Below are 26,052 nucleotides of genomic sequence, written 5' to 3' on the forward strand. Positions count from 1 at the left end.
TCGTGCCGCTGGGGCATTCCGCACATGGACTTGATGGCGACTCATAGGAACGCGAAGGCCCCGCGCTTTTTCAGTCTCAGAAGGGAGCACAGGGCGGAAGGAGTGGATGCCCTGGTCCTATCTTGGCCCCACGATGTACTACTCTATGTATTTTCTCCGTGGCTGCTAGTGGGCAAAGTTCTCAGGAGAACAGAGACTCACCCGGGACCAGTCATCCTAGTCGCCCCAGAATGGCCGTGGGGACCATGGTTTGCAGATCTGGTCATCTTCGCGATAGACGGCCCTCTTCGCCTCGGACATCTTCCACGTCTACTCCGTCAAGTTCCGGTATTTTTCAACCAGGCAGATCGCTTTTGTCTAGTGGCCCGGCTTTTGAGAAGAAGAAAGGGTACTCGGAGGAAGTCATCTCCACTCTTACAAGCAAGGAAGACCTCTACTTCTCTTACCTACGTCCAGGTTTGGAAGGTTTTTGACTCCTGGTGTACTGCACATGGGATCTCTACTCAGTGTGCTTCCATTGTTCAGATCCTGGCCTTCCTGCAGAAGGGATTAAGCAAAGGTTTATCATTCAGTTCCTTACGGGTACAGGTGGCAGCTTTAGGATGCTTGCATGGCCATGTTGAAGGGGGATCCCCAGCAGCTCATCCAGATGTGGTGCGTTTCCTGAAGGGTGCGAAACACTTGAACCCTCCAGTCCATCCTATTTGTCCTTCTTGGAGTCTCAATCTAATTCTACGGGTACTGTGTGAGCCTCCGTTTAAGCCCCTTAAGCAGGCTACCTTGAAGGATTTAACTCTCAAAATGGTGTTTTTGGTGGCTATCTCCTCCACAAGAAGGATTTTGGAACTTAAGGCCTTGTCCTATTGGGAACCTTTCCTCCGTTTTTCCGATTCCGGAGTGTCTCACCGAACGGTTCCATCTTTTCTGCCGAAGGTTGTCTCTTCGTTCCACGTAAATCAATCTGTCGAGCTTCCGGCCTTCCCTGATTTGGAACAAGATACTTCTCATTCGGCAGAGTTGAGACGCCTTGATGTCAAACTGACACTGTTGCGGTATCTCGGGGTCACGAATGATTTTCGTTTGTCGGACCATCTCTTTGTGCTCTGGAGCAGCCCGAATAAAGGTCATTCGGCAACCAAAACTATGGTGGCACAGTAGTTGAAAGAGGCAATTGCTTCCGCTTAGATCTGCCATGGCCGTCTAGTTCCAGAAGGGCTTAAAGCTCATTTGCTTCGTTCACAGGCGACGTCCTGGGTGGAGAGTGTTTTGGTGTCGCTGCAGGAGATCTGCAGGATGGCAACTTGGAAGTCTCTGCATACGTTTGCTAGGCATTACCGCTTGAATGTTCAGGGCCCGGGATTCGGGTCCTTTAGGAATAAGGTCATTCGAGCGGGTCTCTCCAGGTCCCACTATGTTTAGGGAAGCTTGGGTACATCCCATGGTCTGGACTGATCTGGTTATGTACAGGGAAAGGAAAATTGGTTCTTACCTGCTAATTTTTGTTCCTGTAGTACCACGGATCAGTCCAGATGCCCACCCGTCATGGGTAATACATTTCCTGGAGAGTCCATTTGATTGTTTTTTTCTATCTGCAGAGTTATGAGGAGCATCATCTACGAATAAACTTGTTCTACACGAAGACTCCGCATATCAAGTTATGCCTTACTGGCTATACATTTCAAAGTTTATAGTTCTTGTTAATATACAGTTTCTTATTGCTTGTTCTATTTATCTATTGGTCTTGAAATGTTATTCTGCTTTGATATTCTTAATACTGAAGGGGCGCAGCTGGCACACCGTGTTATGAGTTGGGTGCCTTTCAAGTTTTTCTCTGTCTCCATCTGCTGGAAGGGAGGCACAAGCCACTTGTTAAATTAGTGAAGGCAGCAAAGTTTCAAACTGGAGTAAGCCACTTGAAGAGTGGCCTGATGGACTTCATTAGTCTCTGAAATTATTCACATTCATTTTAGGGAAAATAAATGCAAGCTGTATAGGTAAGTATTTGCACACTTACCAAGGTGTAGTGGACTCCAGTCATTAAATACATTCAACTCTCCCTGTAGAGTTACCTCATATTTTTCTTATTCTCTCTCCCCTTCTCTCCGGACCTCATCTCTGTAGGAAGAGGAGGAGGAGGAGGAGGGTTCAGAAGATGACACCAGTATCAAAGCAGATTTTTTAGTCACGGAAAAGCCTGGTTTCAGTGTGCGAAACTTCCTGGAGCAGCTGGAAGATGACGCAGACGGTTTCATTTCGCCAATGGACGACAAGATGCCTTCGAAGAACGCCCAGGATGTGGGACTCTCAAATCTTCATTCTGCATCAATGTATGTCTAGTTCATTTCTGGCTGAAGTTATGCTCATAGATTTCTGTTTTAGCCTGAGTTTCCTGCTTAAAATACTGGTCTTGTCTTTTGCTGAATATACTGTATATATTGTTACATAAAGACATTTTGTGTCTTTGATCTGTATATATGAAAAGAAAAGGGGGTGATCATTTTATGTTTTGACACCAATAAATATGCAAGTATCTGAATAACTGAGTGGAAATATCACAGTTGTAGAAATGTTAATTCTAGAACAAATCCTTGCAAATTTCATAGCCAAATGACAGATGCTTAACTGACTCTCTTATGAAATAGGCCTTAGTAATTGATGGAGTCAAATAAATCTGAGACCTTTTGAGAGAGAAATAAAAAGGAGACGTTAGATCCAAAGGGATACTGTGACTGGCCACAAATAAGTATTGCTAATGATGAGTAATTTATAATAAATAGAACCCTTGCCCCCTTTTTTAAAGCTGAAAACTAGCCATAGCACTGTGTTTTTAAAACAAGTAAGACCACTGAGCTGATTTTACTCTGCTTCATCAGATCATCACTCTCTGAGGAAGCAGTACTTCTCATAATGGATAGTGCTGGCCTTTTCAAACTTCTGGGAGTCCTTGACAATGTCAAACTTTTCATGTCTGTTTGCTGCGTGCGGTACAGTATGGTGTAGTAAGAGAGAAGCGCCTAGGTCATATAAAACCTGTTACGGTGCCTCAGGCATGCTGGACCAAGTGTTCTTCCTCTGTCAACAACTCTTTTGTTTCTGTGATCACAGCTTGCCCCAGCAAATCCGCAGTTTTCCAGAAATTGCTGGGAGATTGAAGGAGGGCAGCATTATAGTAGCGTGCATATTTATATATTTGTAAATATAGAGGTCCAAATTCAAAAGAATTTAGTCTAATAACTCAGAAGTTATCTAGATAAATGAAGATTTATGCACTTACCCAACTAAATTGTAGACAGATAAATAAATTAGCCGGCTAGAATTTAGCCGGATAAGTTGGGGCATAAGTTGGGGCAACATGCCCAAATGGTTTTGTGCACTCTTAAGCCTATGTTCATCTTTTTTGCTTTGTTTATGATATTATTTAACTCTTATACCATGTTACTCAAAGTTTTCTGTTTTTGAATGTTTTTTTGTTCTATGTAATTGCTCCAGGGCAAGTATTCTGTTTGTTTCACTGTAAACCGGTTTGATTTGTATCCAATGCAAGAAGATCGGTATATAAAAGCCAAAAATAAATAAATAAATTCCAGGGGCGTAACCAGAAGGAGTTGAGTTAGCTGGATAACTTATCCGGCTATCTACAATATTCAGAGTTAGCCTGTAGACCTGTCCTAAACTTAGCTGGATAAACTTATCCTGCTAATTTTAAGATAGCCAGATATACTCAAGAGGCGCAGCTGCACACTTAATATATGGGCTAAGCTAGCCAAGCCACACAGTAGCTGAGTATGAACTTCTCTGGGTATGGTAGAGTGTTTTTTATGAGGTGAAGGAGTCTGCTTGAGGTGTTGCAAAGTGCACAAATACCTCTATACCTGCAGACCTTATAGACAGGGGTAATTACCTTTTCAAAAATGGCCTACAAGATACTCTGGTACAAAAGTGCTTTACTTGCAGATGGAAGAAAGGGGAAAAACATTGCACATAACATTTGAAGATTCAAGTATACCTGTGGAGGTCCATATTTAGTTACTGTCCGAATAGCAAAGTTAGCCAGAAAAACTTATCGAGCTAACTTTGGAGGTGTAGTCACTAGTGTGGCTGCACTTTTGAATATAGCCAGCTATCTTAAAGTAAGCCGGCTAACTTTAGGATGGCTTTTTGGCTCAGCTAGGCTTAACCAGCCAAGGTAGCCAGCTAACTGAATATCTGAGTTAGCTGGTTAACTTAGCCAGCTAACTCGACTGCTCTCCGTTATGCCCCTGGTATGCCCCTAACAGCCGGCTAGTTTAGCTGGCTAGAATTTAGGTTTTTTTTAGTTTATTGGTTTTTCTATACTGTCACTTCGGCAATGCCATCACAGCGGTTTACAATTACATGAAAATAGCTGGATAAGTGCCAAATTATTCATTTAGCTGACTGACTTCTGCTTCTGAATGTAGACCCCGTGTTTACTTCTCTGAGCTTAGCACCATCTGTCTCCCCACCCCCATCCCAGAACTCTGTCTTATATATTTATTTATTTTTTTTTTTTAAATCTGGTTACCCAGCTAAAGCCCTTTGAAAACTGCCATTTATATGTGTACTGTAATTTATTTTATTTATTTATTTATAGATTTTTTTTATATACCAAGATATAGCAAAAAAATACCTTCACTCCGGTTTACAATTACAACAACTTGTTACATCTAAAGCATTTAACAGTAACTGAAACTGGTTCTGAAACAAGTAAATTAATAAATAACAAATAACTTAATAAATAACAAATAACTTGAACCATTCAAATGTTTACAGTATAACGAGGTATATATCTGTGCTCAAATCATGTGTGGGGAAAGAATTGATAATGAGTGAAAATTGATAAGGTTTTCAGTGAGTCAGTCATATAGTCATTGAGGTGAATATTGCATATCCGAAGCGGGCATGCAATATGTGTGATCTGTTGTATTATCCTATGCTGTCTTTGAATTGGCCTTTAATCATGTTGGTTTTTGTTTAGAATATTGTTTCATCTTTTCAACTCAGGCCAGAGCTCTTGGAGCAGCTTCAGGAAATGAGGGAAGAAAAGAAAAAAATCCGAAAAAAACTCCGAGACTTTGAAGATAATTTTTTTAGACAAAACTCAAGGTATGTAAAGATATAATTCTTCAGTGTCTTATTTAACAGCTGCCTGAACATTGAGAAGATCCCACCTTTTGAAATTTAGTCTTAGGATAAGAGTGTGAAGTCATATTGCAAGTTGAATTTTACAAAAAGAAAAACATTCTCTGAGGGTTGTAAGAAAATTTCTGTTTGAAAATCCGTTGGGATACTGTCAGCTTCATCATTATAAAGTGGAAATAGTTTAGAACCACTGAGAGACACTGTCTTGATCAGGCCGTCCTTCCAACATCAGTAGCTGTGGGTTAAGGAAACTGCTGCAGAAGGCCACTGCAAGATCTAAGATTACTTTAAAACAGTGGTTCCTAAACCTGTCCTGGAGGGACTCCCAGCCAGTCAGGTTTTCAGGCTATCCACAGTGAAGATGCATGAGATAAATCTGCATGCACTGCCTCCACAGCATGCAAATTTTATCTCATGCATCTTCATTGTGAATAGCCTAAAAACCTGACTGGCTGTGGGTCCCCCAGGACAGGTTTGGGAACCTCTATTTTAAAAGAAATACCAAATTCTTCGGGTTCAAATTATCTCTGGCTGAGCCTGGAGAAAATGTTGACTGTTCAATTTCAAGATTACTCAACAAAAACATAGCCTGTATGGAAGGCTGACCAGAAGGAAGCCACTGCTGAAGAAAAGCCATATGATGCACCACTTAGTGTTTGCAAAGAAACACTTAGGGGTCACTGCGTGCATGTGGGAAAATGTTTTGTGCTTTAATGAGACCAAAGTGGAAATTTTTGGTCTCCATGCTAAACAATACGTGTGGTGTAAAACAGTATATCGCCCTGCTAACACCATTCCTACAGTAAAGCTTGGTGGAGGCAGCATTATGTTGTGGGGATGCTTTGCAGTTGAAGGGACATGGAGACTTGTGAAGCTTGAAGGAAAGATGAATGGTGTAAAGGTACAAACAGATCCTGGAGGAAAACCTGTTCCTGTCTGCCATAGGCCCTTGACTGGGGAGAAGATTTTTAGCAGGACAATGATCCTAATCGCAAAGCAAAAGTAACAACGGAGTCTCTCAGTAAGAAAAAAGTGAATGTCCTTGAGTGGCTAGTAAAATTCCAGAGCTGAATCAAGTAGAAAATCTGTGGTAAGACTTGAAGACTGCAGTCCACCGATGATCTGCCATCAATTTTTCAAGTTTAAGCTCTTCTACCATGAAGAATGGATAAAAGCTGCTCCATCCTGCTGTGAACAGGTGGTAGACGCTTATCATAAATGCCTCATGACCATTACTGCTGCATAGGGGACTGCCACCAAGCATTGAGTCAAGGGGTGTGAAAACTTGTGCAATCAAGAGATTTTGGTTTTGTATTCTTAATTGCTTTTGTAATATTTCTATAATTCTCTGAGGACAAGCAGCATGGCAGTCTTCACCAATGGGTGATATCAACTGATAGAGCCCAGCAGGGAAAACTTATGCCAGAGTTTCTAGAGGGTACATAGTCAAAAGCCATTTAGACAGATAATGGGAAAGTTATACATCTAAATGGCTTTGCCGCATTTTTTAAATGCTTACCCAGCTAAATTCTAGCCGGAAACAAATTATCTGGCTAGAATTTAGCAGGGTAAGAGGGGGGTGTTCGTGGGGCGGTAGGTAGGCATTCTGGGCAGGAGCTGAGTTAGCCGGTTATCTTAACCGGCTGTCTCCGATATTTGGAGTTATCCAGTTAACTTAATCGGCTAACTCTAGATGTGCCATAGGGCAGGTCTAAGGTTAGCCATCTCTTGCTAACAGTAACTTTCCTAGCATATAGCCAGATGGACTCAGGACCAATGGGTTATACTCCCCTGCCGGCAGATGGAGATGGAGTAAGATTACAAAGCTGGCATCACCCTACATATACCCCTGCAATGATCTCAGCCCTCCAGTATTCTCCATCTCCAGCAGATGGTGGACTTACCTCTCCCTATGGGGATTGCTGTACTTTTTGGAAGTTTAAATTGGAGAAAAAACTGAGCTCCACTCTCCCCGAGTTGAGAATTCCTGAGGCGACTTCTGAGATGCCTCAGCGGTGTGCCTTGGTCCATAGCCAGTTCCCGGCACAGATTTTGCTGCTTAGGCAGCTGAAAGGCAGCGGGTGCAGGAAGCCAAGCGTGGTGGTGACGGCCAATGCCATCTCCCTCCGCAGCCGGAGACCGTCTCTGTATTCAGCCGGTAAGCACTGAGCCCAGGTAAGTTTAAAAGAAAAAAAAAGAATTACTACTTCCTGGTTCAGGGACATTGCAGGGGTTTCAGTAAGACTTCTTGTCTCCTTGCTCAGCGCACCATACCAGCATCATTCCCAATCCCATTGGGGTAAGGGTAAGTGGGCTTCCATGTTGGTTGACTGGCTCCCCAGTAGGCTAGGCCCCGTTTTTTTAGGCTTGGTCTGCACACCGCGTGGTAGGCCGTGGCGGCACCATCTTGCACCCGTCTATGTGTGTGCCATGTTTCTCTCTGTAGAACATTGGTACGCGCAGTGCATCGGCTCTGTGCACGCACCCCATGCATAAGATCGCATGCATACATATGCGCAAAACCAAGTAAGCACAGGATACAGGAAAAGCCGGGCACTCGGGCTGTGTGTGCACCTCTCTGTGCCGTGCCTAGGCGCTCGAAATCTGTGCACATAAAATTTTAAGCGTGAGCTGATAGAGCACATAGTTACCGCCACCAATGATGCCGACAGCCAAGAAACATAAGTGCTTTTCTCTCTGCGCTGCTTGTCATATTAGGGCTTCACAGTCTGACCTGGATTCCAACTTATGTCAGTACTGTGAGGAATTCCAAGGTGAGTTGGCCTTCCTGGACTTCACTAAGCTCGGCTCCTCCCATTCGGAAGATGGGCTATTCACATCCTTAACTAGAAGTATTCCGGATCTGAGTACTACCTTGACTGGGTCATCCATGAGAGAGGGAAATTCAGTCGCTCCTACCCCATACCTCCTGGGCTAGGCATGGACCTGGCTGTCTTCTCTTAGGTGGAATTTTTTTAAGGCCTACAAGCCTTCGTACAGGCGCAGTCCTATCGGCAGACCTCGAGGCATGCCTTGCCTTACCAAGGGCATCCCTGGTAGGGATTCAGATGGCTCAAATGAAGAGGATGATCCAGATCCCTTGGAAGAAGGGGAAATTCCCCCTGGGTTGGAACCATATCAAACCATGTTGCAGTTCTTTCATAGAGACAAATTGCCAGCCCTGGTTTCCCAAACCCTGAAGATGCTGGGAGTCCCTGGGATCGATTCTACAATGGAAACAAAGAAGAATCACATTTTGATCTCCCTACAAAAAGCCTCTTGCTACTTTCCAGTACTGGAAGTCATCCAGGAGTTGATTGACCTGGAATGGGATGCCCCAGAAGCAAGTTTTAAAGGGGGACGAGTTTTAAATCTTTACCCACTGGATCCAGCTGTGAGAGAGCGTTTACATTTCCCTAAAGTGGATGCGCTAGTGTATGCTGTCTCTAAGCCACTATCCCAATAGAGGGAGGAGCGGCCTTAAAGGTTGCACACTATAGACAGATGGAGTCCATCCTTAAACAAGCCTTTGATGCAGTTGCAATGACCTTGCTGATTACTTCTTCTTGTGCCCTGGTAGCCCTTTTGTGCCTACTCCTCTCTCAGGAAGTGGATGACTCGGGGGTGAATTCCAGAGTAGTTATGGAACCCGCCGCCACCTTTTATAGCAGATGCGGGCTCATATCTAGTCCATATTTCGGCCAGAGGAGTGGCCTCAGTGTTGGCAGCCAGAAAACAGCTATGGCTGCAGAGTTGGTCAGCAGATGCAACCTCCAAGGCCAGTCTTACAAAGATGCCCTTTAAAATATCACTCCTTTTTGGAAGCAAATTGGAAAAACTGGCCAGTAAATGGGGCAAATCTCTAGTCCCCCGGCTACCGGAAGATAAGAGGGAGGCAGTTACAGTGCCCCTTGCCTATGAGGGCCCAATGTAGGGGCTCCCAACTCAACATTTCAGAGATCTCGGCTCTTTGGGAGGTCTCAGTCCTTTCGTAGTTGACAGCCCAAGAGAGGTTCAGATTCGCCCGAACCCCCCAATGATGTTTTGCTGACCCACCCTCTGAGCGAGGAGATAGGGGGCCATCTGTCCCATTTTTACCAGCAGTGGGTAGAGATCACTTTGGACAAATGGGTACTGGAGGTCATACGAGAAAGATATGCGCTGGAATTTCACAGCACTCCTCTGCACATATTCATGATGTCTCCTTCCCACTCCCAGCACAAGAAGCAGGCAATGGAAATTACTCTTTTAAGGCTCCTCAGGATGAGGACTTTAATCCCAGTACCTACACCCCAGGAAAATATGGGATGTTATCCCATCTATTTCATCATACCCAAGAAGGGGAAGGTTCCTTTCACTCCATCCTGCACCTCAAAAGTGTCAACCGACATCTACGAGTGAATCATTTCCGCATGGAAACCTTATGCTCCATGATAATGGAGCGTCAATCGGGAGAGTTCTTAACCTCCCTGGACCTATCCGAGGCCTACCTACATATTCCAATCCATCAAGAACACAGTTTCCTACGCTTTGCAGTACTGGGCCACTATTATCAGTTCAGGGCACTACCCTTTGGCCTAGCCACCGTCCCCAGAACATTTTCCAAGATTATGGTGGTCATAGTGGCAGCATTGAGGAAAGAGGGAATCCTAGTGCAACCATACTTAGATGACTGGATGATCCGGGCTAAGTCTGTGGAAGAGAGCCTCCAGGTGACCTCCTTGTTTCAGGAACTCGGTTGGCTAGTAAACCTGGACAAGAGCAGTCTCAAGTCTTCCCAGTCCTTGGAATATCTGGGAGTCCAGTTTGACACCAAGCAGGATAAGGTCTTCCTTCTGACCATGTGGATAAGAAAGTTGTTGACCCAGGTGCGTCAGCTGATAAGCACTATACACCCGATGATGTGGAGCTATGTCCACATTCTCTGTTTAAGAGTGGTAACCCTGGAAGTAGTGCTGTGAGTGAGGGCACACATGCGATCATTCCAGCGCTCACTACTGTCACGTTGGAACCTTCAGTCTCAAGACTATTCAGTTCATCTCACCTACCGATGGGAGTCTGCTTTCGCCTCCAGTGGTGGTTATAGGAAGCTCATCTGAGCAGGGGTGTTCCTCTGTCATCCCCGAACTGGCTGGTCCTCACAACAGACGCGAGTTTCTGGAGCTCAGGAGCTCACTGTCAGGAACTATCGGCCCGGGGACATTGGATGGAAGAAGAGGCCCTCTGGAATATCAACCGCCTGGAAGCCCAGGCAGTCAAATTGGTGTGTATACAATTCAACCACAGACTCCAGGGTGAAGCGGGCAGCATGATGTTAGACAACGCAACAATGATAGACTACATCAACCGCCAGAGAGGAACCAAGAGCCAACAAGTGTCACAGGAGATGTATTTCTGCCCATTCCATAAGAAGATATATCTACAGATGATCTCAGCCTCCCACATTGCAGGAAAAGACGTCAGAGCAGACTTTCTAAGCAGGAAGAGTCTGGATCCAGGATAAGTGGGTGTTGTCAGCCAAGGCCTTTCAACTGATAGTAGATCGCTGGGGCCTCCCGTCCATCGACCTGCTGGCTGCATCTCAGAATGCGAAGGTCCCCCAATTCTTCAGTCACAGAAGAGATCCATGGTCCCTGGAGGTCAACATTCTGGTTCAGTCTTGGCCGAAAGAAGAGTTGCTATACGCCTTTCCTCCATGGCCCCTGCTGGGCAGGGTCATTCGCAGAATCGAGCATCATGGAATTAGTCCTGCTAATAGCTCCAGATTGGCCCAGGTGTCCATGGTACGCAGACATGCGGAGACTCCTGGTGGAGAAACCCCCCTGTGCCTCCCACCGCACAGGGACCAGCTTTTCGCAAGGATCCAACTCGATTCTGTCTTACGGTCTAGCCCTTGAGAGGGCTTGCCTGATGAAGCGAGAATATTCAGTGGCGGTAATTGTCACCTTGCTCTGCACTTGTAAGTTCTCCACGTCCCTAGCGTATGTGTGGGTCTGTAGAGTATTTGAGCCCTGGTGCGAGGAACGCAGTGTCCCCCCTTGGGTGGCCAAAATCCACTTATTCTGAAATTTTTGCAGGCTGGCTTAAATAAAGGTTTGCCCTTAACTAATAGAAGGTGCAGGTTACCGCCCTCTCCTGTTTTAGGGGTGAGGTAAATGGGACCTCCCTGTCGGCTCATCCTGACGTGACCCGTTTTCTGAAGGGAGTGAAGCACCTCCAACTTCCCTTACGGTTGCCAGTTCCCTTGTGAAATCTTAATCTAGTACTGGATTTTTTGGCAGGCCTTTCCTTTTGAACACTGCACAGTTTTCCTTGCGGTTATTGACTTTGAAAACACTGTTCCTGGTGGCTGTATGCTCGGCACATCGCATCTCTGAATCTCGGGCGTTGTCATGCCTGGAACCATTCCTCTGGATGACTCCAGGGGTGGTACAGCTGCATCCTTCTTGCCCCTTCAGTCCATTTCGTTGCCATCCCTAGATAAACTGAAGGACATGGAGGAATATTGTCTCGTCTGTCATTTGGATGTCAGGAGACTTTTAGTGCGGTAGCTGGAAGTCTTAGAACTGGTCCAAAAGATGGACCGCCTGTTTGTCCTTCATGGTGGAAGGAAGCAGGGCGAACCAGCTTCGCGGGCTACCATAGCTCACTGGATTAAAGAGGTGGTCACAGGAGCCTGTGTGGAGGCAGGAAATCATTACCTTCTCAGGTTAAAATTCATTCCACCAGGGCTCAGGCGGTCTCATGGGTGGAAGTTGGACCACTGTCTCCTGTCGATATCTGCCAAGCCGCGATGTGGTCCTCCTTGAACACCTTCTCCAGGTTTTATCACCTGGACGTACAGATCCAAGGGGATGCAGCCTTTGCAAGGGCAGTGTTAACCAGACCATGGGCAGCCTCCCGCCCCGATCAGGAGTAGTTTTTTCACATCCCATTGGTCCTGAGTCTATCTGGCTATACGCTAGGAAATGGAGAAATTACTTACCTGATAATTTTGTTTTCCTTAGTGTAGATAGATGGACTCAGCATCCCAGAGATTACGGTTCATCCAGTCCCTAGATCAAGGCACCTACATTCTTACTGGAGTTCACTGTTTATGGCTGGTTGAGTACAGTTACTGTTATCCGTTTTTAATCATATTTTAATCAGGTTTTTTCACTAGTATGTCCACAGTGGCTCTTGAAGAGAATACTGAAGGGCTGAGGTCACTGCAGGGGTATATGTTGGGTGACATCAGCTTTGTAATCTTACTCCGTCTCCATCTGCTGGCAGGGGAACATAATCCATTGGTCCTGAGTCCATCTGTCTGCACAAAGGAAAACAAAATTATCAGACAAGTAATTTCTCCATTATCCGGGTATATTCAGCGGCGTGGCTGCGCTGCTGAATAACCTGGATAAGTTAGCCAGATATGGGTATCCAGATAACTTAATTAGCCGCTTAGTGGCTGAATATTTACTCCTAGAGCTTTGACTGAGTCTCTCTAAGCATGCTCGGGCATGCATTATACCACATGGCCTTGCAGAGGGGTCCTTCAGTCTTTCCTTTCAGCAGAGCCTGGTGTTTCAAACTTTTATTGAATAGTTTCCTGTCATTTTTTCGCTATAAAGAACATCATTTTTAGTTAGGGCTTTTGACGTTTTGGTAAGTTTTGGGGTGTTTTTTTTGTTTGCATTGATCCCTGTGGTGGCAGTGCACTCTGTACCTGCCATCGATTTTAATATTACGCCCCATTTATTTTGTGACGCCATGTCATCTTCGGCGTTCCAGCAATGCCCTCAGTGGGGGAGGACTGTATCTATCGCAGATCCCCATGATAGATATGTCCTGTGCCTGGGCCCGGTTGGAGAAGATGGACCAATCTTTAGGATCTGGAAGACAGATCTATGTTTCGGCAGCATCAGCATCGAGGGACCTCAGAGCCGCACTGATGGACATCGAGCCATGGACGTCTTTGGGACCATCAGCTCCATCAGCATCGGTGGCTGCCAGGGACTCCAGAGATGGGCCATCGCCCAGCTCTTCCATCGACTTTGGCCTTGGCACAGGGGAAGGACCAAGCCAAGCATAGAGGGAAGCCAAAAAAGCATCGGCATTGGTCCCCGTCAATGCACAGTATCAGGCATGGGGATGCACCAGCCTTGACTGCAATACTCCAGAGCAACACCATGGTGAGAAGTGCTAGTCCTCCACGGTTCACAGGGATTCACCATAGCCTCCACCAGTCCCAATGTCTGCCATCGATCATCCTCTCAGCTCTGACGAGGATCTGGTCACGCCTCCTGGATCCCAGTCCGTCTCGGCAGTGGCAATCTTTGAGGAGGAGCAGGAGAAGTAAGTGCAGCAGGCTGTGGAGAAGATGCTACAGGGCCTCGGCATTGATGCATCAATGACACCGGGACCATCATTCCTCGAGCTGCTATTTGGCTCCCTGCATGCACTTATCAATGCACTGCTGCCACCGATGTCAGTGCCCGGGGCAGCTTCAACACCCGTTGGGGCATTGGAATTGCCGCCAACCGGTCTGTTGGTCATCCATGGTTCCTTGCAGGAGGAAGCTCTCCCAACGATTGGGGTGGCCTCTGGGTCCAAGCCAGTCAAGTCAGTTCTATACTGCTGGCTGAGGACTGAGCACCTCGGGCTCTATCCCCTTTCTATGATAGTGAGGAAGAGCTCTTTGACTCTTGGGGACGAGACTCCTCGGAGGCTTTGGAAAAAGAGGCATCAGATGGCCTCCACTCCAATCTTCTCCTCCGGAAGACCTCTACTTCGCAGGTTTGTCCAGTTGATGGCGGAGGCCATCCTGTTTACTTTGCAGATAGAGGATACCTGGAACAAGATGCCCCATACGTGGAGCCTCCTAAGGAGATCATGGCAGTCCCACTTTATTTTAATTTAATTATTGTGCTCACTCGGAGTCAAACATACTTTTTTTATATTATTTTATATTTTTCCTAAAAAGTCATGAAAAGTCCACGGGGCAGGGAGATCTTGTAAAGCAATTTTTTGCCCCTGTCCAGGAGCTAAACAAGTAAACGGTACTTAACTTTAATGTCAAACACTGTACAGTGATGTACAGTCCCCGTGGACTTTTCATGACTTTTTAGGAAAAATATAAAATAATATAAAAAAAAGTATGTTTGACTCCGAGTGAGCACAATAATTAAATTAAAATAAAGTTGGACCAGAGGTCGATACGGCTTGGTGTTATTGGCAAGCTGAGGTCATGAAAGTCCTACAAATTACCTGTTAAAAATCAAAAAGAGTACACTACTGGGGTTGTTTTGGTATATATGTGATTGATTGATATTTCCTCAGATTTCCGAGGTTTGTTGGGCTTATTTTTTGATTTAAGATGGAAGTCCGACATCACCTTAGGCAGGAACTTAGGATGTGTATGCAAGACCACCCTATTGTGAAAAAACTTAGTTTAAATTGGATAAGTCACTAAGATCTGGAGCTCATTGACCCTCCGCGCTGAAGTGGCTGCCACCAAAAATACAACCTTCCAGGTCAGGAATTTCAGGTCACAGGAGCACAGTGGCTCAAAAGGAGCTTTCATCAGCTGAGCTAAAACCATGTGGAGGTCTCAGGCCATAGCAGGATTTCTTATGGAAGGCTTCAACTAAAGCTAAACTAGAGCTCTGCCACGCCTCCTTCAAAAAGAAAATTAAAACCTGGCTCTTTAGCCAAGCTTTTCCAGAACTATGAGCATATTTTTCACCTCCAGCTATTAAGATTTTCTCTCCGTCGCAATCTTCATGTTCTTTTCTACTACTTAACATTGATTCTAATCCCTTCTGCAGAACACATTTGACTTAGACAGTTACGCCTTATTTTATGATTTGTATGCTCAAAGAGACTTTACTATATTTTCAATGTTAATTTCTGAAACTAGTTTACAGTTTCCAAGTTCCTTAACCTTGTTACATGTACCGCCTCTTGGCGTAATTTTTATGTTCTGTTTCAATGTAAACCGATGTGATCTGTATTTCATACAGGAACACCGGTATATAAAAATCTAAAAATAAATAAATAAATGAGACACATCTTTCTCCCCATGGAGTTGGGTCTCACTTCATGGGTTGTGTTCTTTAATTCTATATTATAAGACTAAAGGGACCCTGGGTGGCCACGTGGTATAATGCAAGCCTGAGCATGCTCAGAGAGGCTCAGTCAAAGTTCTAGAAACTTTGACATAAGTTTTTCGTTCTGGGCTCCATCAGAAGTCACCCATGTGTGAGGACTAACATTCTGCTGTCCTTTGAGAACACCTGTTACAGGTAAGCAACTCTGGTTTGTTCTTTCATGATGAAAGCATAGTATATGCTGTGTAGATTAGTGAAACAAACTCGTACTTTTAATGCACTTTCATTTGATTTGTATTTTTTAGACAGCAGAATGTGAAAAATGTACAAGTGTGTGAAGACACTTACAAGGCTCTGTGTGTGTGTGTATATGTATATATATATATATACATATATATATATATATATATATATATATAATTTATATATGATCTGAAAACATATATTTGAAATGAAGTAAATTGAAAAGTAAAGTGCATAGGATTGTGTACATGAAAGACATAGCGTTACCTCATGCCAGATCTGATTTGCGTAGATGTGCTGTACCTCTGGCACAGAAATGAGGATGCCAGAGTCACCCACATCCGTTCCTTGCCTTTTCTTTAGAAACGTTCAGAAAGAAGACCGTGGTCCTATGGCAGAAGAGTACAGCGAGTACAAGCACATCAAGGCAAAGCTGCGACTCCTGGAGGTCCTCATCAGCAAGAGAGATGCTTCGAAGGTCGTGTAGCTGCAAGAGTGCACTGTGATGAGGAAAAGCTGCAGTGCTTTTGAAAGGAGGAGTGGATGCATGAGGAACCCCTTTAGGCACTCACCCGGAGAGGGGAGAAGGAAGAGTTGGTGGTTTCCCCCCCGAGGACTGCAAGAGTAGATCAGCTCTGAGGGTTATGGGAAGGGTCAGTGCTTCTTTCCTGTTTTGTATGTCATGTGGTCTGCCCTCTCCCGCCTTGCCAGTTGTCTGAACTCCTCTTGTGGATGAGCTGAGGTGGCAGTTCACTTCAACAGGATTAGAGAAGATCTTCCGTTGCCCACAAATTCAGGCGGTTCTGTTTCTTTCTTTGTTTTCTTTTGAGACACTGCAGTGTTGCGTATCTGCTGACGCTTGAATAGTGATCTGATGAGCGGGCAGGCACTTGTTTGCATTCTAAAAGCGTCCTAACAAAATACATTTTAAGACACCACCAGCACAAACCCAGTAAGACAGGAGGCACTGTGCAATTTCTGCTTAAATAGAATTTCAGTTTTAGTTTGTGCTTGCAAACATCCAGGTGGATTATTCAAGAATGGACCCGTTAAGAGCTGCAAACCCCGCCTGGTGCCTCTGGCATTTTTGGAGAATTCCCGTGATCTGGCACAAGGCGACTTTTTTTTTTTTTTTCCCTCTAGAGTTTTGCTCAGAATACATAACCATACCAACAAAGCCATTCAGCTTCATGTAGCTTGCTGGGGTTTCCTCAAACTGGAAATTAGTGCCGTGAATTGTCATTGAGAAATGAGGGTTGTATGAGAGATTTCAGTCCTAAACGAAAATTTTAAAAAAGCAAAAGAACACTGCAGCCGACTCACCTTGTGACATTATCACCCCATGGTACCAAAGCAGATGAAAATGTCTAAGAAAGTCTGGGGATTTTCCTACCTCGGTATTTGCTCCTGCATTCAGTTACCTGCGTAGGCTGCAAACCATGGCTGTGTGCTCCGGTCGGTCTTGATGTTGCCCATTGCAACCAGAATCCTGTGCACAGCTTTTTGCTCAGCTGCTTCTCTCCCACCGGGTGCAGAGCTGGAGGTTACAATACTTGTGTGTGTGTGTGCTGAGGGCAAGAAGAGGAGTTTTCTGAGAAGGCAAAGGGTGATGCTTCTCGTGGGCAGCTGTGGTGTCCTATTTAAAGAAGGCCAGGGCAGCTGGAAATGGTGGCACTGCAGAAAATGGAGCTGGCGACCTTCTTCCCCAGTCAAACCTGAGCAATTCATGGGAAAGAAAATGCAGTTGCCCCTTCCACTGTATTAGATCTTAATTTTAAGAGGCCGGCAGAATTGAGTGATGATGCCGACCTTTTTTTTTTTTTTTTTTTTTTTTCTTGTGAAGAAGCCTCGAGTTCTTTTCAGTTAAATTTTTTTGGGCTGAGCCATGGCTTGCTGGTTCCGCACGGCTCCGTAATATAACTAGCTGACGGAAACTGTGCCACTTCGCTGTTCAGCTGACTATCCATGATTGCCATTGTGCTGCTTGCAGTGTTGTTGGATAGTTCCACAGTGTCTCTTTGGATCCTACTCATGACGTGTTTTTGTAAATTTGTGTGTGCATGGAAAGGGACCAGAGAGGTGTGAATTTTCCCCATGTCAAAAGCAAAGCGGGCTTTTCTCCTCTGTGGATTTTCTGTGAACCTCCCTCTGTTTTGCCAGTCAGACTTGTTTAAAAATATGTAGGAATTTCTGGTCTTGTTTGTAGTGCATAAGAAGACGGCTGAATCCTGAAGGATTTTCTTAGTGAATTCAGCAGTATCAATGGAATTCCTCCATATTTCCTAGGATTTTGACATTTTGTACAGATGGTTTCCCTATTTTTCTGTTGAAAATTCTTCAAATTTTGTAAAACAGATTTCTCCCCAGATCTGCAGGTTTCACCCTACTAAATGGTTCAGAATATAGTAGCTTACATTGAATCACTCAGACATTAATAAAAAAAAAAAAAAAGCTTTATGATAGCGATACCTAGCTTTTAAGGATCAGGAGTCACAAGCTGCCCTTCAGAACTTTTCGGAAGGAACTGTTTGTTTCATGTAACAGAATTAGTAACAGAGCAGCAACTCTATTTCAGCTACAGCTAAAATTGTAAAATTGAAAGACGATAATCATTTGACTATAGTTCTTTTGAGGCTACGCTGCCATGCAGATGTGCCTCCCTTGGTGCCGGAAGTTGCACGGCACTGCTCTAGACGATGATGGGGCCTTTTGCAATAGCTGGTGATTAAAAGGAAGCTATAGGAGACATGGGATGAGGGGAGAGCCAGGCAGGCAATGCACAGCCCATAGCACCCAAGAAGTGAACTGCACAACTTCTAGAGACTGATCAAATTTGATTCAACAGTGGGTCTTGCAGAGCTGATGCCTGAATTCTTAGCTACTTCTGTTTACAAAGCATATTGCTAGAATCTCAGAGAGCTATAAATTGTAAATAAAAATCTGCACTTTAGATATGTATTTTTTTAATTGAAAAATATTATATAAATAACCAAAATTGTACTTTAAAACTATTACATAGGTCATTGTCTTTGTTTAATGAGGGGTTTTTTTTGTCTAAACCATCTACAAAAAAATTGATGTAAATTTAATTCACTGAAAGCATTATAAAATCGGTTATGAAATGCATACTTGAAAAGAATAAAAACAAGTGTAACCACAGAGAAAGTAATTATAATGTAAAAATTCAGATTTAAAAAATGCAGTGACCTCTCCAATGTGAGCCTGCATGGTGGTCCTGAAGAAAAGCTATTTCCCACATTCTTTATTCTCACAAAATGTTCACATCATCACCGATTGAAGAGATAAATATCTGAGGTAAATGACTGGTCTAGTGCTTTTGCTCTTTTTCCCTTTGTAATGTCACTTGGATTGCTGAGCTCTCATTAAACTGACTGAGCAATGGAGCACCTCTTGAGAATAGTGAGAATCGCACGGTGTGAAATGTTTTATAACAGTGTAGTGGCACAGGGTTCACTTCATTGTGACGAGCTATCACTTTCCCTCTACCCCAGCCATCACTATCTAACCTTCCCTTCCTCCTCCCCCCCCCCCCCCCACCCTTAGAAGTACGTATTCTAAATATAATTGGCAAGTTCTTAGCACGGGAGGCAGAAGTAGACTTCACAGCTGTGAAGCCTATAGCTGTATGGTGTGGTGTCAACCTGGCTCGTAACTGGGTTGGTGTTGGATAGAGTAGGGTAGTCTTTATTTGACTTGCACGTAGGTTTCATTACTGAAGATTAACCATGTGGGTGATGGCTACCATAGTAATATACATCAAGGAGCCATTCACCAATGTCTTCCTGAAATTAGCTGATAGAAAACCATAAAAATAACAACTTATATAATGCTGACAAGTGTATCAAGATAAAAGCTTTCAAGACCACTCAGGTTCCTTCCTCAAACAATGTGGTCCTCTCCCTTTATGATGATGGACAAAATGTGTCTCGTTCCAGCCAGAATTCTCAGGCCACATAGGGTATATTTATGTGTAATATGCCTCATGAATAGGACTGTAGCAAAGACAAAGTTAACAAAATGTCTCTCTCTTTATGGTCCGGTAGAGTGATAATGTAAGAAGTGCCATGGAGGGGGGGGGAGACCAATGGTCCTTTGAGCTTAGTATGCTGTTTCTGACAGGGGCCAGTCTGGTTCACTTGAAAATATCCCGAAGATCTTAGTAGAGAGATCATTCCCTGTGGCTCACTCCCCAGAAGTAAGAGGAGATAATCACTGAGTCTGCCTGGCTAATAGTATTAATGGACCTGCCCTCCAGAAACTTACCCAAATCTTGTTTTTTAAATCCAGTTATACTACTAACTTAAAATCTGCCACTATAGCTAAGAACTGGAGAGTAGCCAATGTAGTTAATGATAGGTTACAGATTATCAGTAGCAGGTCTACAATTTTGTATTTGTATTCCTTCAGAATTCTGGGATGAATACCTTCTGGTTTTAGTGATTTACTACTATTTAGGTTGTCAGTTTGTAACTCTTTCACATTTACAATGATGTATCTTTAGCTTCTCTGAATCATCATTTACAAAAAAATGGATCCCAATGTGGGATTATCCCCAACATCCTCTGCAGTGAAGACTGAAACAACAAATTCATTTAATTTTTCTTTTTTTGCCTTATCCTCCTGAGCACACCTTTTTTTCCCCCCTATTCATCTAGGAGACAATTTTCAAACTATGCTTTTTGGGATAAAGTCCATGGGTACTTTTTACCTGCAGACTTTTCCCCAGTTTTCAAAGTGAAAGTACGCATGTTCTTTTCTATTGGAACTTGCTGGGGGTACAAAGTATCCCTGGCCATTTTTACCTGTTTTTTTCTGTAGGTAATTTTTTCATGTAAAATAACTCATGCAGCTTTAAAAATGCACCCTATACATCTTATTTTCCTCAGCCAAACATGCCCCAGGAACACCTCATGTTAATGTAGCTAAAAGTGCATATTTGTGGAACAATGCACATACTTTTTAGCTGCATTGAGAGAGGGCAGTTTTCAGACAGTTGAGAAACTCAAATAAAATGTTTTTGCTCACTGTTCCCTCTAAGCTGTGCAAATGTTTGCGTGCATACAGGTCATGAACTCTGTGCACAAGAAATCCTAATATTTTCATTATACTGGCTCATAGTGCACAAATTTAAACTTGGCTTATAAAATGTTGCACAGAAAGAAAATGTTTGCACATAGTCTTTCAAAAATTTAAGGGAACATTGCTTTTGACCTTCGTAAATTGCTTTCAGAATTGACCTCCCCATGGTCCAATGGGCTCCTCCTACACAGACTTCTTGCTTTTGATGTACTTGAAAATTTTTATTTAGTTTTTGTCTCTTTCACAAGTATCTCCTCAAATTTTCTCTTGGTCTGCCTTATTAATATTTTCCATCTTTCCTGTTTTCCTCATTAGTTCTTACTTTCCATCTTATAAAGGATGTCTTATATACTAGCTTCTTTCACAGAAACATTTAGCCATGCTGGCAGTTTTTTAAGTTTGTGGAATACATTTTATCTGGTCTTCCAAGATGGTATTTTTAAACAGCCTCCATGCCTCAAGCAGACGTTTTAACCATCACAACTGTTCCTTTTTAGTTTTCATCTAATTTCATTATACTCCCTTCTTTTTTAAATTAAATGCTACTAAAGTAATTTTTCTAAAATTTATAGTCCATCTTTTCAGGTAAACTTGCTCAAGATGGAGTACAGCAAATGATAATACAATAATAAAATGTTTTAAAGTTATTGATTATGTTTCCTTCAGTGATTGTCAGATTTGATTGCCAAGCCTCCACCATTACCCTGTGTACTAGGTCCTTCATTACAATATGAATTAGAAATAAAGTAGCACTTCCTTAACTTAGTTGTAGGATGACCAGCTGCTTCATGAAGCAGTCATTTATAGTATCTAGAACCTTAAGCGCTCTCATATGCCCTGATGAGACATTCATCCAATCAATACTGTAATAATTGACATCTCCCTTTATGATTGTATTATGTCTAATCTCTGTTGGCATTTCATAGTCTCTATCACCATCCTGATCAGGTGGATGGTAGAATAAGTCTGCTATACTCAACCCTATTGTGCATGGAATTCCTATCGTAGAGATGCCGGAGTGCAGTTTTTTTCATGCAGAGTTTTGTTTGCTACTTGGCTCCATGCCACTGACACCACCAGTCCATACACTGGGATCACAGTATCCCTAGTGGTTGTCTTCTTTCCACCAAGTGTCTGAGATGCTTGTTATGTCTATATCATCATTTACTAAAGAACACAAGAGCAAAGACTGCACTCAGCAATTATAGTACAAACAAGACAAGTGCAGTGAATATTTTATAGTCCATAAATCTTCAAAGAAGATTTTATTAATTTGAAAACGGCAACTCTACTGTTTCAATAAATAATACTTTCAAAGGGTCCCCCGACACGGACCCCGTGTTTCGCCAAGGCTGCGTCGGGAAGGACAACAATTTTAACAACAACCGTAGTGATCGAGCGCTATCACTATGGACTATAAAATATTCAATGCACTTGTTTTGTTTGTACTATATCATCATTTACTGTCATACACTATACCTTTCCGGGCTTACTTTTTTTTTTTAGATTTCTGAACTTTGCATTTAGACACCTAAATGTACACTTCATATTCCTGTTCACAGCCTGCTAACAACTGATTCAAGTAATTTAGAATGATTTATACAGGATGGTTCTTGTTCTCTTGAGAGGTAGGATCTCTCCGCACTGGGTGCAAACATAACATACATATGACTCTTGGTGCAAAAGACTGAATAGCCCCTATCCCACTAGTAGACTACTGTTTGCATCTTTTTTTCTCTCTTGTATAGTTAATAAAGGCTCTGGGGAATACTCAACAAAGTCTAAGGTCTTTACAATGCTAAACTATGTGGTTTTGGAGATTATGGTAGGATTTAATACAAAAGTCGCTCAATGGTTTGATAGCCTAGTGCCTAGTCCCCTGGGCCTCCTCTCCCAGTGGACTCTTACAGTAGTCCAGCTGTCAGCAGGTCACACTGCCAGTAGCTTGCTCTGCTAGAGGTGCTGTCCACAGGAGGTTTCAATTTATACTCACCAACTGGGACTCTGCTCTACCTACAGCCCAGTGGGTTTAAGTAACCCATTTGAAGCCTCTGACCTAGGGTGAGGTACATTGTCCAACCAGCCTCACACCTCCTGACTGAAATATATTGCGTATCAAGTGTAGCAAAGCTAGGAAGCCCTAATGTAATTAAAGATATTAACTTCTTGTTTGATTACAAGCGGTATATTAAATGTAATAAATAATAATAATGCTTAAGCTCTTATTTTAAATTCAAGTAAGTTAATTCTATTTTTTCCTTTCAAAAATATAGAATGGTAAAATGATAGAGTAAAAGGAAAAAATTAAGCAGCTTTACTCTTCCTCATGGTAGTCTGACTTTTTCAAGTTATCCAGATGTTATCTGGTTAATTTACCAGATTGTCCCTGGCAGAATGTGGGCCACGATGAGTATAAAGAATGTCCTGGAAGAATAAAGGCCGATCACAAGTGATTATTATACAGTAAAATGCTCTTATTGAGGGGGAAATCCAGTTCCATGATGAAGCTTTCAAGGCTGTTTTTACAAGCAGTATACTTAAAGGAGCAGAGTTAGCAAGAAAATGCTTTTAAATTGTTCAGTTGCCATGATTTCCCTTTTCTTTTCTTTTTTTTTTTTAAAGAATATGTCCATATCAAAGTGCACAATATTTATTCAGCAAACAGGAAAAATTAAATAAATTAGCAGGTTAACATTTCACTGACTGGCTGTGGTGCTGCATCTACAGAGCTGAAAGGAATAAGATCAGCAGTGGATCCCTGCCACAGTAGTAGGTTGTTCTACTTTCAAGGACCCGAGATGTATAAATTATTTTTTTTTCTTAGAAGGGTAATTTTAAAAAGAATTTATATGCATAAAACTGGATTTTACACATGTAAATGCACTTCACCTGTGTAATTGGGCTTTTGAAAACTGCTACAATGTATGCCATTGAATTGTCCATGGGATATTCATGTGTACGTGCACTTTACATGCATTTCAAATAGTACGATAATATGTTACATTTACATGTGTAACTCCTTTTAAAATTACCCTTTTACTGAGCAGCAGATGCAAATGTGGACATACAGCTCGGAGGCAGCTTTTTTCTGTAGAGGTGTTCCAGTTTATAAAGAGAGTTCTTGTGTAAAGTCCCAGTGCACATTACAAACTGAAATATCGGGCTGAATAGCAATTATTATGTATCTTCCTAAAGGCTGGGCTGGTGGCTGGGGGCTGATCTGGGTGTTTTATAATTGTTTAATATCCAACCCTATTCATTAGATGCTTTAATTTTACATCTGTTTTAGATCTTACAGGTGGTAAAGAAAGACATGCCTGAATCTGTAATTTTACAAAAGATGACAATGGGAATGTATTACAATAGCTTGTGAGACTTTCTTGTCTCCTTTTAAACTGTTTATCAAGAGCTTCAATGAAGAGAGGGAGTTATTCGCCATCTGAGGGGCGGGGGGGGGGGTTGCTTAGTTTTTAAACTCGTGCAATTACATTTCAGCTTTCTAGTAGCCATATTAAACTAGGAATAGCTCTCACAGACCAAAGAGTTTAACGCCCGCAATATGCAGTGATAGAAGCTGAACTTACAAAAGTGTACCAAACTGCCACTGGCAACTTTTTGGGTGTGCACAGTGGCCAGTGATGTGAATTGAGAAAAAGAGCGCTGGTGACTCCCCTCAGGCATTGTACACAAGCAAGCATAGAATAAATGCAATTTTTTTGTAAAAATGTTACACAGGGGTATGCAGGTGAAATCTTCCGGAACAACGTCTCGAGCAGCTGTTCTCTTGTCCGAGAAAAGTGGGAACGTCACTGTGCTTTCTGTGGAAAATGCCTCGCTTTCATCTAAGACCTGGCATTATTGAAGGGGGGAGAGGCGCCGTTTATCAGATATGAGCGCGTGGTTTGGCAGATTTTAATAACCACAGTGGTACAGGTAAAGGGGATGCCTCCTGCATTTGTCTGCAGTATGTGATGTAGATAAATGGTTTAGTTTTTCCTAAAGAAGACCCATTGATGGAAAGGAATTTAAAAAAAAAAATTCTTGCCCTGTAAATAGAGGATGTATATTTTGATTAAGAGCAATTCTATGAATAATCAAATTTCCAAAGTATTCATGATGGCTTATGAGTAGTGCTATGTAAAGCAATACATGCTGTGCATCCAGTCATGTGCATGCGATGACAATGGGCATTTCAAGCTTGTTTAATCATAAATTATCCAGCCTGCAAGCATGTAAATGTGGAGGCTTGCATTAGGCTCAGGTTGCCAAGGAAGGAGTGAAAGTCTCTACTACACTCCCCCCCCCCCCCTCCCCCAATAGATCCAGGATAAAATAAGGTTGAGGGCACAGATGCAATGACTCCTTTGTTGGGTCTCAACCCAAACTCTCCTCTATGCTTGTTCCAATCCCAGACCCAGCACAAAATTTTGGCCTGACCAGGAAAGTCTTGGGACTGGTATTACAATAGTCATGCAGGTCAGGTTACAGGCAGATTGGTATAGCAGTGTGGAGAGTCATCAGTTAATGACCCGCACTCTCAGTCTCTCCTTTTATAAGAGCACTACAATCAAGCACATTTAATATGCAGAAATAAATATGTATATAGTGAGAAATGCTTGTGAAGCCTATTACAGCCCGAGGGTGGGCTGAATCAAAGAAACCAAGTTCACAGATTGAATTCTCTGTTTTAAAGAAACTATACAGATCTTGTGCAAATGTATTAAACATGTAAGGATTTTTGTGAATATGGGCCCAGTTCTAAGTTTACACAACTTACATAAGCAAAATAATTTGAAATTGTGTCTTTTTTATGTAATCTGATTGAGAAATGTTATGTGTACATTTTTGTACATGATTGTATTTTGTATTAAATAAAATTATTTTTTACTTCATGGGTTCAGCACTTATTGTATAACTGAATGGTGTTATTAATAAAGTGATGCTTTTTACCTCACTATTACCATTCTCTCTTTCCATAATCCTCTTGGTTCTCTCTCCCCACCCATCACACCCCATTATATTAGGCTCATCCTATCACCAGTTTTAGGGTCCAAGCCAGGTCAATTCAATGTTCTCCAAGTCAGCCTGAATATATTTTTGCAACATGAAACATATTTACCAGGTATCACATAATGCCTTAGCACTAACCCCTAAAATCCACTCAGGGTTAACCCTGTGAACAGTTAGAGGGTCCTGTCAAACACTGCTCAGGCCACCTGCATCTGTGCACATGCCCCTATACTTGCAACCTGCCCGCTAATTTGATTTCCTCTTGCCTAATACCCCTCCCACAAGCTATCCCCTGGTGGTTTCTAGGGTCACTGAAACCCCCACCAAACTCAAAGGTCACACTGGTCCTAGAAATGCACCTACAGACCAAACACCAAAAAAATGTAAGGATAATCAAACAGTTTAGGAGCTACCCTGAACTGCAGAAGTTATAAAATAAGTAGCAAAAGGA

The 26,052-nt window shown here is 42.9% G+C and overlaps 1 protein-coding gene across 9 annotated transcripts in view; it reads left to right on the plus strand.

Moving 5' to 3' along the window:
- FAM13A (family with sequence similarity 13 member A) overlaps window positions 1-26,052 on the plus strand; it is a 505,365-nt gene that overhangs the window by 442,957 nt on the left and 36,356 nt on the right. For 7 of the 9 annotated variants that reach the window (XM_029597782.1, XM_029597830.1, XM_029597800.1 and 4 more), the window contains 3 exons: window positions 2,122-2,327; window positions 5,023-5,124; window positions 15,855-25,545. In XM_029597782.1, coding sequence (XP_029453642.1) covers window positions 2,122-2,327; window positions 5,023-5,124; window positions 15,855-15,978 — 432 coding nt within the window. In that variant the 3' untranslated portion in view covers window positions 15,979-25,545. Of the gene's footprint in view, window positions 1-2,121; window positions 2,328-5,022; window positions 5,125-15,854; window positions 25,546-26,052 lie in introns of those variants that run through there. The other 2 variants (XR_003856193.1, XM_029597821.1) reach the window with 1 other exon arrangement.

The sequence above is a fragment of the Rhinatrema bivittatum genome, chromosome 1 (assembly GCF_901001135.1).
Source record: "Rhinatrema bivittatum chromosome 1, aRhiBiv1.1, whole genome shotgun sequence".
Lineage (NCBI taxonomy): Eukaryota > Metazoa > Chordata > Amphibia > Gymnophiona > Rhinatrematidae > Rhinatrema > Rhinatrema bivittatum.